Here is a 16761-nt window from a genome sequence, read left to right on the forward strand (position 1 = left end):
TCTCCAGCATGTGAGAGAAGAAAGAAGTTCCAATTATCCTCTTCTGTCTTAAGAAATGAATATCAAAAACTTATATAACTTTCAAAAGCAGAACGTCACTCTAAATTTTATTTCTGAGACAACAAACCCCTAACTAAAACAGCCTACCGAAATTACAGACTTTTCGAGATTAAAGTTTACATTCATACACCAGAGCAGCAATCTCTCAAGTTCTGCAGCCTTGCAAGGACACGTTTGACATAGAATAGTGCCTGTTTTTCTGCGGCTGTAAGGTAAGCACCATCTTCTGCTTTTCATCTCCCTGAGATTTCTTTCACCAACTGGAAGGCCTGGAGTTTTTAAAGTGTTGAAATTACTTTAGTTAAAGCCAAGAATAGGATTACTTACAAAATGAATATGAGCCATGCAACAGTACAATAGTGCTGCTTCTTAGATACACATCTTATATTTGAATCTGCATGATATCTCATCTCCTGTACACATGATTTCCTTTTACATTGTGCACTAGTGTTTAAAATTCGGGTTAGAGAGTTTGTAATTCACCTCTTTTTCGTTACAAATTATACAACATTTTTAAAACATTATTGCTAAATATGAAATTTATTTCTAGAATCACCTCAAATCCTTATAAAACGTTTCCCCTAAATTCCCATGTCAGCGTGCTCTCTGTTTTCAGTGTACTTCCTCTTGTCAACTTCCTTTTGGATGTGCTTTATCATGGAGGACTAACGCTTCGTCAGGAACATAGATTGAATACCTCTAGTTGTTAAGATCACTACCCCTCCTCTGCTAGCTAACGTGAAATCTAGAGCCCTGTGAACCTATAGGACTGTATTTCTAATCATCAATGGCTCTCAGCAGTAAACAGGCTTAGGGAATGGTGAAATAGTTACTGACTAGTTCTAAAGGGTTAACCGGGTCTTTGAGCTCTCCGATAGGACATGCGACTTCATTTCTTAGGAACTTTATTTCCCCAAATCAAGATGCTTCTCTCATGTCAAGGATATTTGTACTTATCCTTCTGTGAGCGTTAGTAAATGATGCATGACGGTGGTGACAACCTCCCGTGTTGCAAAAGCCATGCCAACTGCGTGACGACCATAGGTATCATAAGGTTCCACAAATGAGAAAGGAGCCTCTATAACTTACCATACCTTCTTCCTTAGAGATGCAAATTTCACCCAGATATACAGTGATATTAAAATCATACCTAATTGTGACTTATTATCCTCTTTATTAGCATGTTCCAGCCTATGGGTTACACAAGCAAAGTAGGGGAACAAATCTATAGATTGATGATTTCAGTCTTAAACTTGCTAAGACTTGTAGTGTGACCTAACATATGATCTATGCTGGAGAATGTTCCATGTGCAATGGAGAAGAATGTGTATTCTGTTGCTGTTGAATGGAATGTTCTTTGTATATCTGTTAGATCCATTGGTTTAAAGTATAGTTCAACTCCAACTTTTTTTGGCTGGATTTTCTGGCTGGATATTCTATCTTTTGTTGAAAGCGGGGTATTGAGATCTTCTACTGTTATTGTGTTGTTTTCTATTTCTCCTTTCAGAACCATTAGTTTTGCTTAATATATTTAGGTTTTCAAATGTTGGGTGCATATATGTTTACAATTGTTATATATTCTTGGTAAATTGACCCCCTTGTCATTATGTAATGACCTTCTTTGTCTTTTGATAGAGTTTTTGACTTCAAGTCCGTTTGTCTGATATAAGTATAGCTACCCCTGCTCTCTTTGGATGGGGCTAGAGACTGTACTCTGTGTTTCAGCAGGGATGCCGTCTGGGCTTCCTCATCAAGTGAGGTTACAGGCTGTGTTCAGAAATTGGGCAAAACTGCAGGCTGCACTCTTCTGTGAGGCAGGACTATAGGTTGGTCTCCACAGCTGGGTGGTACCATAGGCTGGGTTCCAGGGTTGTCCAGGGTCGCTTTTAATGCTCCCTGGTCACATCATGCCAGAGGCTATACTTAACAATTGGGCAGGACCTGGCTTGGTTCCCTGAACAAGCATGGCTGTAGGATGGGCTCTGTGGCTGCCTAGATTCTTGGTCAGGCTTCCTGGTTGGGTGGGACTCTAGGCTATACTCAGAAGTTGGATGGGGCTGTGAACTTGCTCCCTGCCTGGGCAGGACCATAGAGCAGGCTCCATGGCTGGTATGTCTCTGTGACTGAGGACCTGAATCAATTAGAACTGACACCAAGCTCCCTATCCAGAAGGGGCCACCAGCTTGGCTCTACAAATGGGCAGACCTTCTCATTAGAATCTCTGCTTTGGTGCTGCTGCCAGCAGGAATGTTGTCCACTAAGATCTGGGCACTGGTTGCTTAAGCCCTGGCCTTCTTCTCTGTCTCTATCTGATCCTTAGTGGTCAAGCTTTATGGATTGCCCCAGTGATCCTTGTGAGGCAAGACCTGAGTGGGCCACCCAGGAAGCATGCCTCAACACTGGAGGAGCTGGATATCCACCTTGGGCATTCTTTTTCCCAGTGGAGACATTGTAGGCCCAGGGGACCCTGTTGGTGTTATGTTTTGTTGGCCTCATGGAGGGCAACGTGGTCAGAGTGTAGTAGTTCCTTTTACTTTTCTAATTTAATTCTTCTTAGTCTCTGAGTTTCTCGGGGGTGCTTCAGTCTCACACCCAGGTTCTGGGATTTTCACAGTGAGTGTCTTGTCTATGCATAGTTGCTAGTTGGTCTTCTTGTGAGGGGGACAACTGTCAGGACAGACCTATGTTGCCATCTTAGTGACATCATTCTTGCTTTCATTTTGATTATTTCCAACTGTTTGCTTACTTCAGATTTAATTTGCTCTTCTTTTCTTTGTTTCTTAAGACTGAAGCTTAGATGATTTTTGTTTTCTAGTACAAATATTTAAAGCTATAGATTTCTCTGTAAGCACTGCTTTAACTCCTCTCCACATATTTTTATATGCTACAATTCAGTTGAAAACATTTTCTAATTTTTCTTATAATTTCTTCTGTGACCCATTTGTTATTTATGAGAGTGTGGTTCAATTTGCAAATATTTGGGAGATTTTCTGGATATCTTTCTCTTGTTGTGGTTTAGTTTATTTCTAGAATAAACTGTAATTTTTACTTGATGTCAGAAAACATACTTTATACCACTTCAACTCTTTTTTATTTGATGAGTTTGGTTTTCCTCTAGAATAAAACATCTTGGGGAGTGTTCCACGTGTTCTTGAAAAGAATGTGCGTTATGCTGTTGTTGGGGCGCTCTTCTCTAAATGTCACCTGGAACAATTTATTTTATAGTATCCTTTAGGTCCTTTCTACACTCGTTTCCTGTAGTCAAGCAACAGATTGTTTTTCTATTTTTACAAATGATTATTGAGAGAAGAGTGTTGCAATTTCCAGCTACAGTTGTGATTTTCTCTTTATATTTAACCTGTCAGTTTTTCCTTCATTGTTTTGAAGCTCTGTTTTTATGTGCGTATATTTTTAGAATTTTTATGTCTTCTTGACGTGTTAACCCATTCATACTTATGAAATGTCCCTATTTATCACAGATATTATTTCTTGTTCTGAAGCTGAATTCGTCTGATATTAATATAGTCACTTCAACCTTATTTTATTTAGTTTTCATTGTTTATTTTTTTCTCCTTTTACTTTTACTATATGTATGTGAAAACATATTTTTTTATTAAGACTTTAGTTTTTTAGAGCAGTTTTAGGTTCACAGAAAAATTGAGGCAAAAGTACAGAAAATTTCCGTATATTCCTTGTCACCACACATGCATAGCCTCCCCCTTTATCAACTTCACCACCAGAGTACTACTTTGTTACAACTGATGAACCTACATTGACACATCATAGTCACCCAAAGTCCATAGTTATTAACATATTTTCAAAAACCTTTTGTTCTGAAAATTTTAGAATCACATACAATTTGCAAAAATAGTACAAACACTTCTTGTGCACCTTTCACCTAGATTTCCTAAATGATATGATCTTGTATAGTCATAGTATAGTTATCAAAACCAGGAAAGTGACAGTGGTATAAAACTATCAAGCTACTTCTGGTTGGACCAGTTTTCACATGCACTCAGTTTTAGGGGTTTAGTTTATTTCTAATTAAAACCATTACACACTTATTAGAATGGCTAAAATTAAGGAAAAATACAATGCCATGTTCAGGCGATGTTGTGAGTAACTGAATCTCTCATACATTTCTGGTGGGAGTGTAAAATGATACAGACATTCTGGAAAACATCTCAGAAATTTGTTTTTATTAAGTTAAACCTACACTTGCCACATGCCACAACAAACCCTTTCCTGGGTATTTACACTCAAGAACTGAAAACTTATATTCACACAAAACCTGTATGTGAATGCTCTTAGTAGTTTTATTTGCAATAGCCAGAAACTGGAAATAACCCCAATGTTCTTAATCTGCTAATAGATAAGCAAACTGTGGAACAATCATACAATGGATTACTACTCAGCAATGAAAAGAAATATTTGTTTCTTTCATTCTTTTTTTTTTTTTGGTGAGGAAGATTAGCCCTGAGCTAACATCTGTTGCCAGTCCTCTTCTTTTTGCTGAGGAAGATTGGCTCTGGGCTGACATCCATGCCCATCTTCCTCTACTTTATATGGGAGACCATCACAGCATGGCTTGATAGGCCATGCGTCATTCCACACCTGGGATGTGAACTGGCAGAACCCGGGCCGCCAAAGCAGAGTGCCCGAACTTAACTGCTACACCACTGGGCCAGCCCCATTATTTCTTTCATTCTTGATATTGGTCTCTTGAGCACCTGGCTAGCTCTATGAATTTCTAAGACTCCTTTCTGCAATCATTATCTGAAGCAATCAGGAAATTCTCTGATTATCGCCAAACCGGAATATTTTACTCCAGTAGACTAATTCTCCATGGTCTTCTGACTGTGGTCAGCTACCTGAAATATTGGAGATATTTTGTAAAGGTCCTTCTCACAGCTGCTTTCACCTCATTGTTCTTCAAGCTATAGATGAGGGGATTCAGTAAGGGAGTGACCACACTGTACTGTACAGAGGAGATCAACACCAATGGTGAACCTGTGTTTGGCATGAAATAACGAAGGAAAGCTGAACCATAAAACAGGATCACTGCAGTGAGGTGGGAGGAGCAGGTGAAGAAGGCCTTGCTTCTACCTGAGGAAGAGCGGATACTCAGGATGGTGGAGACAATGACAGTATAGGAAAAAACAATTGGGACACAAGTTACAAGGGAATGCAGGAGGCTGGAACAGAGCAGAACAGTAAAATTGATAGAGACATCGGAGCAAGACAGAGGGAAGAGAGAGGGCAGCTCACAGCTGTAGTGGGGGATGGACTGATCCTCACAGAAGTCCAAGCTCATAGCTAGTAGGATATTGATGAATGCATCCAGAAACCCCAGGCCCCATGAGCCCCATGCTAGCCCTTTACAGAGCTTGTTGGTCATCTTCTGGCCATAGAGTAGAGGGTGGCAGATGGCAACATAGCGGTCATAGGCCATCACTGAGAGCAGGCAGCCTTCTGTGCCCCCAGTGTCAAACACAAAGAAGACTTGAGCCAGGCAACCTCTGACAGAAATGGTTTTCCTCTGAGACAGGAGATTCTCCAGCATCTTGGGCACTGTGGCAGAAGACAAACAAAGATCCAGGAAAGAGAGGTGACTCAGGAAGTAGTACATGGGTGTATGGAGATGAGAATCCATCCAGATCACCAGCAACATCATCAGGTTCCCCACCAGAGTCTGAAGGTAAATCACTAGGAACAACACAAAGAGCAGAGCCTGCACCTTGGGATCAGCAGAAAGTCCAAGGAGGATGAACTCGGTGATGGTGCTGTGGTTCCCCAAGGCCATTTAGAGAATCCTTTGTTCCTTTGAAATAAGAACAACTCGGTGATGGTGCTGTGGTTCCCCAAGGCCATTTAGAGAATCCTTTGTTCCTTTGAAATAAGAACAGGAAGTGGACTGAGCCATCCTGTGCCCCCTGCCAATGTCCCAGACATCTCCATCTTCTTCCTATATATTCCCCTCTCCTCAGTCTGCATGGTATTATCAGGATTTTAAAGCTGCGCTCACTGATCTCCTCTAGGCATTTTTCTTCCACCTCACAGGTCACGAACCCCTCTGATCAGTCATGCAAAATTTTGATTCTCATAATTATTCTACTCTAATAGCTATGTTAATTTATTACACCCTCCTAACTGGGTCCTTGCTTCTGTTCAGCTTCATCATCTCTTATACATTCTAGCACACTTCTGAAAGTGGCTGCCCCTTATCCTTTCCCTGCTCTTTCTTATCCTTCATTCTTTTTTTTTTTTTTTTTTGTGAGGAGATCAGCCCTGTGCTGACATCTGCCAATCCTCCTCTTTTTTTTTTTTTTGCCAAGGAAGACTGGCCCTGGGCTAACATCCGTGACCATCTTCTCCACTTTATATGGGACGCCACTACAGCATGGCTTGCCAAGCAGTGCGTCGGTGCGTGCCCGGGATCCGAACCAACGAACCCCGGGCTGCCACAGCGGAGCACGCGCACTCAACCGCTTGTGCCACCAGGCTGGCCCCAAATCCTTCATTCTTCAATTCTCTATTCAAACTTTTCCATAATTAATTAGTGATTAATAATTGCATGTTGTGTCATTCATATTCTGTTATTAACATGGCACTTTATACACAGTGTCTTTTTTAATCCTAGGGAAAAGATTGAGATGCTGGTGTGTATGATTATGTGTGTGGAGATGTGGGTCAGAATTTGGTAGGAATGAAAGAGAATGTCTATTTTACAGATGAGAATATTTGAGTTCCCTGAAAAAATATGTAATCTCTCACATTATTGGGTTTGCATTTATGTCATATCTCTGTGTGAAGAGATTTGTTTTTCATTAAAATGGCTCTCAGTCACTACCCATGGAATAAGTCAAACTTTCTGCTTGATATTTAAGAGCCTCCTCTATCTGACATTAAATGCATTTCCAGTCAGATCACCCACCACCCCTCAATGGCCTTACTGCCATCCCAAATAAGGGTGATTCAAAATAATCACCACTGACAATGTCTAAAATTCAGCCACTAGATGTTCATTCTATAAAAATAAGTGTCTACCTACAGATAAATTGAACCAACTGTGGGATACACAGCACGTGAATCTGGGTTTCAAATTTAACTCCTTTATGCACATGTGATTTAAATTTTTCCCAAGGTGACAGGTAGGTGAGGCTTCCTTCTGAGAAAATGAGAAATATAACAAGTGCTTGCTACTTGGTCTACTTCACTGCAATGACTCAGAAAGTGCTTAGTGCCTAAGTGGATGAATTGATAACTGAATAAGGGTCTGGAGGCTAAGGAGGATGAGAACACCACTGCTCACAGATGGAAGGACTAGATAGGTTGACCAGAATTGAGGTTTCTAGAGATGCAGTGCACATACCTAAGTTCATGGGGCAGGAAGCATAACGAAGAGACAGATGAGGAAACTGGTGATAAGATGCACAGAAGACAAAGTTTCATGCAATAGATTTCCAACCCCCCAAACCTACAGTAGCTCTTACACTCTTTCCTGTTCCCTCCTCCACCTACCTCAGCAGAGTCCATGGTGGAGGTGCAGTGGTAGTTTTGCAATAACATCAGAATTTGGGTTTTACAAAGAGGATAAGCGTAGGCCACCAAGAAACCACTATCTGTTCTGAAGTGTTCTCCCCTCTTTTTCTCAGAAAAGGAGTTGAGCTTCTGCATTTTAGCTTTCTCTAATCGTCCAGGGCCCCAGGCCAGGCAGAGTTTGTGTGCAGAATGCAGAATCTCTATTGCCAATGCTCATGACTACTCAGAAAAGAAAAGTAGTCTCTCTGGGCAGCTGAGTACAAGATCCCACCAAAGGGGAAAGGCAAGGAGCACTGATGCAGAGACAGATGGTAACAGGAGGCACAGCAGGGAAGAGATTCAAACTGAGAGGATATACCTTAGAGGAATGGGAAGAGAAGATCTGAAGAGGAGAGAGAAACAACTGGAAAAAAGCTGGAAAGACAGAGGAAAAACATTGAGAGAAATCATATCTGACCTACCAAGTTGCTGGCTTTTTTGGTATAGAACACTTCCGTTTCTCTCTCCTGTCCCTGATGAGCTTGTCTGAGGTCAGTAATTCTTCACACAAAAGAACCAGTTCTTCTAATGGGATATAGAAGCAGCACACAATATTTTTTTTTCTTGTAGAAAGCCACAAATAGGCAAGAAAATAGGGAAGGCGAAATTCTTGATATGCTCAGAGGAAAATCTTCATTATCCTTATCTTTGGGACACGTCCCCACAGTGAAAATAATAAGTGTAGAATTTCTCTCATTTGATCCTAAGCCCTGTCACTTAAACCTCTCTTCATTTATTTCTCATTGTACATCTATCTACAGTACTAAAGCAACATGAAAATGAGTGATTTTCAGATCTAGTCTTTTAGAATGACATCTATATGTAGAATGCCAGTGTGTTTGCCAGTGGAACCTGGCAATCTAAGAGACATCTGGCCAATGACTGTATTCCCTGAAGTCACAGCCTCAAGCCAGATTTTAACTCATTGTCTAAGTAAAGTTAACTTCTAAGCCACAGGGAATTCTTTAGCATGTGGGACTCTAGGATCTTCTGGGTTGACACAGTATTTTTAACTCTTGGATGAATGTTCCTGAGGGTCTGTTGCCCCTCAGAAAGGAGGCAGAGCTGGAGAATTTCCGCATTTGATACTTACTGGCTGGAAACCTTGTGTGTGAATTCCTGGGAGTTGTTCTGTGTACTATTCCTTGTTTCTGTAGATTTTCCTGTGGTCACTTGAGCTGCATTTCTGAACATAAACAATTTGATGATAAAATGAGTGAAACAACAGAAGAAAGAAAATTTTTTATGTGGATATTGTATTGGAGGAGTCTGTGAACCCTCAACCTACACAATGGGCCTGAAAAGGGCTAATGTGAAGACCGGCTTGAAGCTAACACACCTTTTCAGGTGCAGTTTTATCTCCAGATGAATTATCAAGAAAAAAATGCAACTACGTGGTCAGCATAAAATAAATTTCTAGAATTATTTTTGACGTGACTGTTTTGATGGCAGAAATGTCAAAATGCATTTTATATGATTCGTACATAGATCCATACATAATAATTAACACATAGAAGACCAGGTTACTGCATTACTTAAGAGAGAGAATGGAAGGTTAATTTTTTAAATATTAGCTAAAGAAACTTATATTTTCTTTCCTATCAATTCTTGGTACTGAGACATAGACCGGAGATTCTCAGTAAAATAAGATACACTTCTTGCTCCTGAAAAACTTACAATCTAGGCAGGAGTCTGACACACATCTCTAAAATGTTCTTCTTCATGAGAATAAATTCAGTCCCAATCTGCTGACTGTCTGACTTTATCTGATAGTATTGACTGAATGGATTAGCTCAAAATTTTTTCTATAAGTGGTCTTTTTAAAAAGTGCTGCCTTGCTGTGAATTTTACGTCATGTGATGATTATTAAGCTTTGGAGATGGGTACCACCTTTGTAAACTGTGCTATGCAAAAGGGCGATTCCTCTACAATCATTTTGGAAACTTTCAAAGGATTGAACTTGCTTACAGCATTGGCCTAGTCCAGCCAGGCCTGTTGAGTGAAGAACTGGCTCATAAGAACCTGGGAGGGATGTTTTGGAATATTGATGTAGTCATCTTCAGAGATGACCCAGTTCAACTTCTGTTCAAGTTATTCAAATAAATATCTTGGATCTAGAGAGAAGAAGAGAGACTGACTCTAAGTTATACAGAATTTATGACAGAGCTAGGACAACATTTTCTTACATTTTTCTTTCTAATTTTCAATATGCCCATTATATGCAAAGAACTATGCACAACATTTAGCTGCCTCCAGGTTTAACTCTGACACATTTGGATGTATAAAACTAGTCAAACATTTATAATGTTTTATTGTTATTGGTAAATATCACACTGATAGACACTAGAAGAAAGAGGGAAAGATTAGGTAAATATTTGAAACAGAATAGAGAACGTGTATGAGATATATAAACATATACACACAGACATATACATATATCTTTCAGTATATATATTATCCTTATGACACAAAAAATTATCTTTATCACAATTAAGATACTGAAGATAACGTCTGAAGTCTTCCTTAGATAGTAGATTTTGATAAAACTATTTGATTCGTAGACTTGAATAAACTCACAATGGGCACAAAGTCTTGATGGCTTATGTGTATACTAATGAGAGTTTAGTCAGAAGTCCTATCTAAATATTTGCGGTTACCATTTTATATTAAAATGTTAAACTACTGTATTAAGAAAACCGAAACTGGATTATAGATAGTGTAAAATTTTGCTTTAATAGCACTTTTTAATTCATTTGTTAATAGTTCTGCACTTTGTATATAGTTAGAGAATTTAACTTCTATTTAGAAACATAAAGATATATTTTTTGATTCATATATGTGAAAGCAATTTATTTTCCTATTTCCTGTGGCTGCCAGAATATTGCCCTGGGCTTCTGCTTATCAAAAGGCATTTTAAAAGCCCAGAACGAGCTACAAACATAATTATGACAATGATTATGGGAAAGTCGCTGGTCTACAGAGATTTTGGCCATCTAATGAGGGTCATATGTATGACAGGGCAGTGATGGAGCAATGTGCTTATGTACTGAAATGGCAGTGTGCCAAATGCAATATTGATGTAGATAGAAGACACCTCTTACCCAGCATGCTTGAAGGTGAGTGGTCAGGTGGGCAATTTGAATAAGTTAAAATATATGAAAAATAGCATAATTCTTCTGTAAAAAATCATGAATTTAGTGATTCAAAACTGAAATCCATTAGATATGAGACTCTAGAGGTAGATTATCAGTGGTTTTATATTTCACGCTAAATAAAGTAACCTGGATTTAACTTCTCCAAGCACTGGACTTAAGATTTTTAGCTTAAGGGCTTTAAGGGCTGAATTCCTTTGCTACTTAATTTTTTTCAAGCCCAACTTAAAACCTGACCATCACTGTGCACTCAGACCCTACTCCTCCATGAGCTGTCTTGTCTTACTTGGCAACTCCTTACAGTAATCTTGACCTGTCCAAATGAACTCTTAATCTACCCCAGTTCCCCCAGAGTTTACCTGATATGACAGTCTGACACTGGTCTTGCCAACAGCATTCACCATAACAAATTCCCTTCCTGCTGGGCCCATGAATGTCTCAGTTTCTGCTTTTCAAGGGTTTCCCCTCTTTCTCTTTTAAGTATTTAGTCAAGTTTCCATATTCCCAATTCTTATCAGAACCCAAATTCAAGTTACTTCTCAGTTTCGTCTGGTGTAATCTGCAGCCCAGGGTGGTGACTCAAAGTAATTCCCATTCTGCAGTGAAGAATGACCAGGTGAAGAAACCATTTTTTCTTAAATGTAAATTTGTAAAATTCTGTTGAAATAAACAGTTACTTTATATTCTTCTAGCAGAGAATTTTCTCTGCATTTGGAATTTACTGTCTGTTTTGGCCTAGATATTTGCTCCAATTTCTTCATATTTAACTTTCAATATAGACCTGGATATTATCCCCCCAGGAACCTGAGCACTCGGTGTAAGTAAACTCCAGCATGTGCAAAGGATATTGAAAAAGCTGTTATTTGAAATATTTTAAAACCTCTTTCCCATGCTAAAAGCCCGCACAACCAATCAACAAGGCAAGTGGAAGCCCAAGTTGTGAGATGCCATGATCTGCTAACCCTGGCCCCCAGGACAGATCCTCTGACTGGAGACACGTGAAGAGAGGGCTTCGTTTCAACCTTCCAATAAAAGGCACGCGCTAATTCCATTTTCTGCTCCCTTATTTTGCAGGAGGAAATACTGCTGCTTCAATATACATTGAAGTCAAATGCTTATTTCTAATTTTACAAAAAGGAAAGGAGAAGGGAAATTTGGTGCTTACATAGAGAAAAATAGATGAAAAGAAAGTGGAATCTAGTGAGATCATCTTACTAAGGTCTGTAATTTACCCATTAACTTGAGTAGCTGTGTTTGAGTACTTGTCAAACAGGTCACTTTTTGGTATCTTGTGTATGTCTGTGAGATACTGTATTAAAGAGAAGTAGAACAAGACATGGCATTTTCTAGATCATTTTTTTAAAAATCCCAAATAATAGTCACCGTTCATCCTATGATTTATATCTAAATTTATACTACTGTGAATTCATTCCTCTTAAATTAATATATGCCAAAATTTAAAATTCAATTATTTCTGAAGACAAAGCACATTTAATCCTTTTATAAATTATTAACTCCTTTAGATCCAATGATCTTATATAATTTCCATTAAAATTGGTAACTGAGAACACTCCACAAACAAGTATTTCACGATTTATCTATTCTATCTATTTGCAACCACACAGAAAATGTTAGTTAATTGCATAAATGACTGGATAGGTAGATTAATGAAAGGTAAGTCTAATGCTACAAGGCAGAAATGGTCTTGGTAACTGTTATGGGGACTTTAAGTCAGTCAGAAGAAGATAAAGACCCTGGGTATCCCAGGAACATCTGAAATGGGGAAATGGGCCACAACACTTGCTGCCTGTGTGTATGAAAACAAATTCCATATAACTCAATATTTTCCTTGGAAACTTGCCTGAAATGTACTCTTCCCCCTTCTCTTTTACGTCAATAATTTTGTTGGCCAGAGTTGATGGTGTGGTTAATAATAGCAGAAAAATAAACTATTTTTAGCTTGTGCATTTAGGGTCTAGAAGAGGAGGAGGACTCTAGGTTACTAAATCTCACTATCTACTCTGATGTGATTTTACTCACTCCTCCCAGACTGGGAACCTCTTAGCTCTCGGTCTCAGCTTCCCAGATCCATGCAGATTTTACAGTCAGTGTACGCTCAACACTTCTTAGAGAGCATAAAGTGGATTTATTTAATAGATTCCAAGAGCAGCTGAAGATAAGAGCCTCACAGTAGGTAAAGACCCATAAAGCCACTTAGCTGCCTTTGTGATTCCAAGTGCTGAACAAAGAATATCAATGAAGCAGGTGAGGTTCAGATATAATCTAGTGGAAAGGAAGCTAGTAATTTGGCTGACACAGCTCAGAAGCTCAAGAGAGCAGTATTCCCTGAAGTCACAGTCTGAAGCCAAACTTGAACCTCATTACTTGGAAGAATTGAGGTTTCTACTAGTCCTAGGGCATTCTCACAGATATAGGTTTTGCAACTTTAGGGTTGAAGCTCTAACTGTAAACCCTAGGGTCTGGTGGACTTTAAAGTAGGCAGGATGGATAGTATTTTCTTGTCATCCACTTTGGAAGGAGTCTTCATTTGGAAATTATCTAGGGAGGTGTGTAGTGAGATATGGTTTGCCAGGCAGGTTTGTTCCCCATATTCACATGAACCGTGTCTTTAAACACATTTGGTCTGAATAATCTGAGGATAAAATGAGTTTAAAAATCAGAAACGGTTATTTTTGTCTCTATCCAATTTACATCTGACACATTCGTGAGCCCTCATCCCACACAACTGTGTTGCAAAGAACAGTGTAGAGACTTCGGCAGTCACAGGATCCTGCTTTGAGTTAATGAATCTGCTTAGAGGAGGCAGCCTCATCTTTAGAAAAGAATTGTTTAATCAAAATGAGTATCTACTAAGGCAGTGTGAAATTTTTGTTTTAAAGGTTATTCCAAAAACAGAGACAGCACCGTTCACCTCTGTTGCAATAGGGAGAATGCCATAACATATTTTATATGATGACAAGTTTATTAATACACACAGAGGACTGGAGTCAGTGACTTTGGTCACTCAGAGGAAAACTTATTCAAAAGTCAAAAATATTTATTTACTTCTAGTACATTGTTGAATAGAAGTGGTAAAAGTGGGCATCCTTTTATTGCTCCTGATCTTAGAGGAAAAATTTCAGTCTTTCAACATTGAGTATGATGTTGCTGTGGCCTTTTCATATACGGGCTTTGTTATGTTGAGGCAGTTTCCATCTATTCCTGGATTGTTGAGCATTTGGGTTTTTTTTTTTTTACTCATGAAAGGGTGTTGAATTTTGTCAAATGATTGAATTTTGTTAAATTCTTTTACCACATCGGTTGAGAATATCACCCGCACTCCAAACCCTCCCGCCCAGTCGTTCTAGAATGTGTTGAATTGCGTTGATTGATTTCTGTATTTGAATGCAACTTGCCTTCCTGGGATACATCTTGCTTGATCATGTTGTATAGTTCTTTTGATAAGCTGCTGGATTCAGCATATTTGCTAGTATTTTATTGAGGATTTTTCCATATATTTATAAGGGATATTGTTCTGTAAGTTTGCTTTCTTGTGATGTCTTTGGCTTTGGTCTCAGGGTGATGCTGGCCTCATAGAATGAGTTAGCAAGTGTTCCCTCCTCTTTTATCTTTTTTAAGATTTTGCGAACGATTGGTGTTAACTGTTCTTTAAACATGTTGTAGAATTCACCAGTGAAGCCATCTGGTCCTGGGACTTTTTTAGTTGGGACTTTTTAATACTGATATAATCTCTTTGCTTGTTATAGGTTTGTTCAAATTTCTTATTTCTTTTTGAGTGAGTTTTGGTAGTTTGTGTGCTTCCAGGCAATTCTTCATTTTATGGCAGCTATCTAATTTGTTGGTATTCAGTTGTTCATAGTATTCTCTTATAATTTTTTAAATTTCTGTAGTATAATAGAAATGTCTCCACTTTCATCTGATTTTGTTGAGTCCTTTTTTTTAGATCATTGTAGCACAAGCCTTGTCAATTTCATTAATCTTTTCAAAGAGCCCACTTTTGTTCTCTTTGATTCTTCATATTGTTTTTCTATTTTTTATTTCATTTAGCTTCACTCTAATATTTATTATTTCCTTCCTTCTTGTAATTTTGGGTTTAGTTTGCTCTTTTACTTCCAGTTCCTTGAGAAGAAAAATTAGGTGATTCATTTGAGATCTTTTTTTCCTTATATGTAGGTATTTACAGATGTACAGTTCCCTCTGAGTATTACTTTTTTTTTGTGAGGAAGATCAGCCCTGAGCTAACATCCATGCCAATCTTCCTCCTTTTTGCTGAGGAAGACTGGCTCTGAGCTAACATCTATTGCCAATCCTCCTCCTTTTTTTTCCCCAAAGCCCCAGTAGATAGTTGTATGTCATAGTTGCACATCCTTCTAGTTGCTGTATGTGGGACGCGGCCTCAGCATGGCCGGAGAAGTGGTGCATAGGTGCGCGCCTGGGATCCGAACCTGGGCCACCAGTAGCGGAGTGTACATACTTAACCGCTAAGCCATGGGGCCGGCCCTGAGTTCTACTTTTATTGCATTCCGTGAGTTTGGTATGTTGTGTTTCTATCTTCATTCTTCTCAAAGTATTTTCTAATTTCCCTTATGTTTCTTCTTTGACCCATTGATTGTTCATGAGTGTGTAGTTTAATTTCCGTATATTTGTTAATTTTCCAGTTTCCTCTGTTACTGATTTATAGCTTCATTCCACTGTGGTAAGAGAAGATACAAAGTATCTCAAATTTATTGAGAGATGTCTTTTGGCCTAAAATATGCTTTATTCACAAATGGTCAACAGGTGCTCAGTCCTCATCAGAGAAATGCAAATCAAAGCCATAATGTGATATAACCTCATGCCTGTCAGAATGGCTATTATTAAAAAAACAAAGGACAACAAGTGTTGGTGAGAATGTGGAGAAATTTGAACCCCTGCAAACTGTTGGTGGGAATGCAAAATGGTTCAACTGCTATGGAAAACAGTATGGAAGGTCCTCAAAAAATTAAAACTAGAACTATAATACTATCCAGCAATCCCACTTTTGGATATTTTTTGAAAAGTGTTGATATCAGGATCTCAAAGAACATTAACTGTCCCACATTCATTGCAGCACTCTACAATAGCCAACATGTGGAAATAATTTAAACATTAATCTATGGATGAATGGACAAAGAAAATGTGATATGTGCATATAATGGACTACTATTCAGCATTTGGTTTTTTTGAATAATTTTATTTATTTATTTTTTCCCCCAAAGCCCCAGTAGATAGTTGTATGTCATAGCTGCACATCCTTCTAGTTGCTGTATGTGGGACGTGGCCTCAGCATGGCTGGACAAGCAGCGTGTCGGTGTGTGCCCGGGATCCGAACCCGGGCAGCCAGTAGCGGAGCGCGAGCACTTAGCCACTAAGCCACGGGGCTGACCCTATTCAGCATTTGAAAGAAGGAAATTCTGTAATATGCAGCAACATGGATGAACCTTGAGGACATTATGCTATGTGCAATAAGCCAGTCGCAGAAAGACAAATAGTGCGTGATTCCACTTATACGAGTTATCTAAAATAGTCAAATACGTAGAATCAAGAGTGGAATGGTGGTTCTAGGGGATGGTGGGAGAGGGAAATGGGTAGGCAAATGTCTAATCAATAGGCATAAATTTCCAGTTAAGCAAAAAGAATAAGCTTTAGAGATCTGCTGTGCAGTATTTTACCTATAGTGAACAATAACATATTGTACATTTACAAATCGTTAAGAGGGAAAATCTCATGTCAAGTATTCTTACAGTGATAAAATAAAACGTTAAAAAACTGTAAAAACACACTCAAACTTTAGTAATCAGGGAAATACAAATAAAAATTATAATTAAAAATCATACATGTATTCATATATAGGCAAAAATTTAAAACTGAAACTGCTAAGTGTTGAGGATATGAAGCAGTGAGAATCCTATGCTAGTTTATAAAAATA

The 16761-nt window shown here is 38.7% G+C and overlaps 1 protein-coding gene across 1 annotated transcript; it reads right to left on the reverse strand.

Moving 5' to 3' along the window:
• Positions 1-4927: 4927 nt before the first annotated feature.
• LOC131415738 (olfactory receptor 8S1-like) lies at positions 4928-5863 on the reverse strand. Its single transcript, XM_058557558.1, has one exon. The coding sequence runs from the start codon at positions 5861-5863 to the stop codon at positions 4928-4930; it is 936 nt and encodes a 311-aa protein (XP_058413541.1).
• Between the last annotated feature and the right edge of the window lie 10898 nt (positions 5864-16761).

This window comes from Diceros bicornis, chromosome 17 (assembly GCF_020826845.1).
Source record: "Diceros bicornis minor isolate mBicDic1 chromosome 17, mDicBic1.mat.cur, whole genome shotgun sequence".
NCBI lineage: Eukaryota > Metazoa > Chordata > Mammalia > Perissodactyla > Rhinocerotidae > Diceros > Diceros bicornis.

Bases quoted from the DNA above. Each gene is read 5' to 3' on its own strand.
- LOC131415738 (XM_058557558.1), bottom strand. From the start codon at position 5,863: ATGGCCTTGGGGAACCACAGCACCATCACCGAGTTCATCCTCCTTGGA.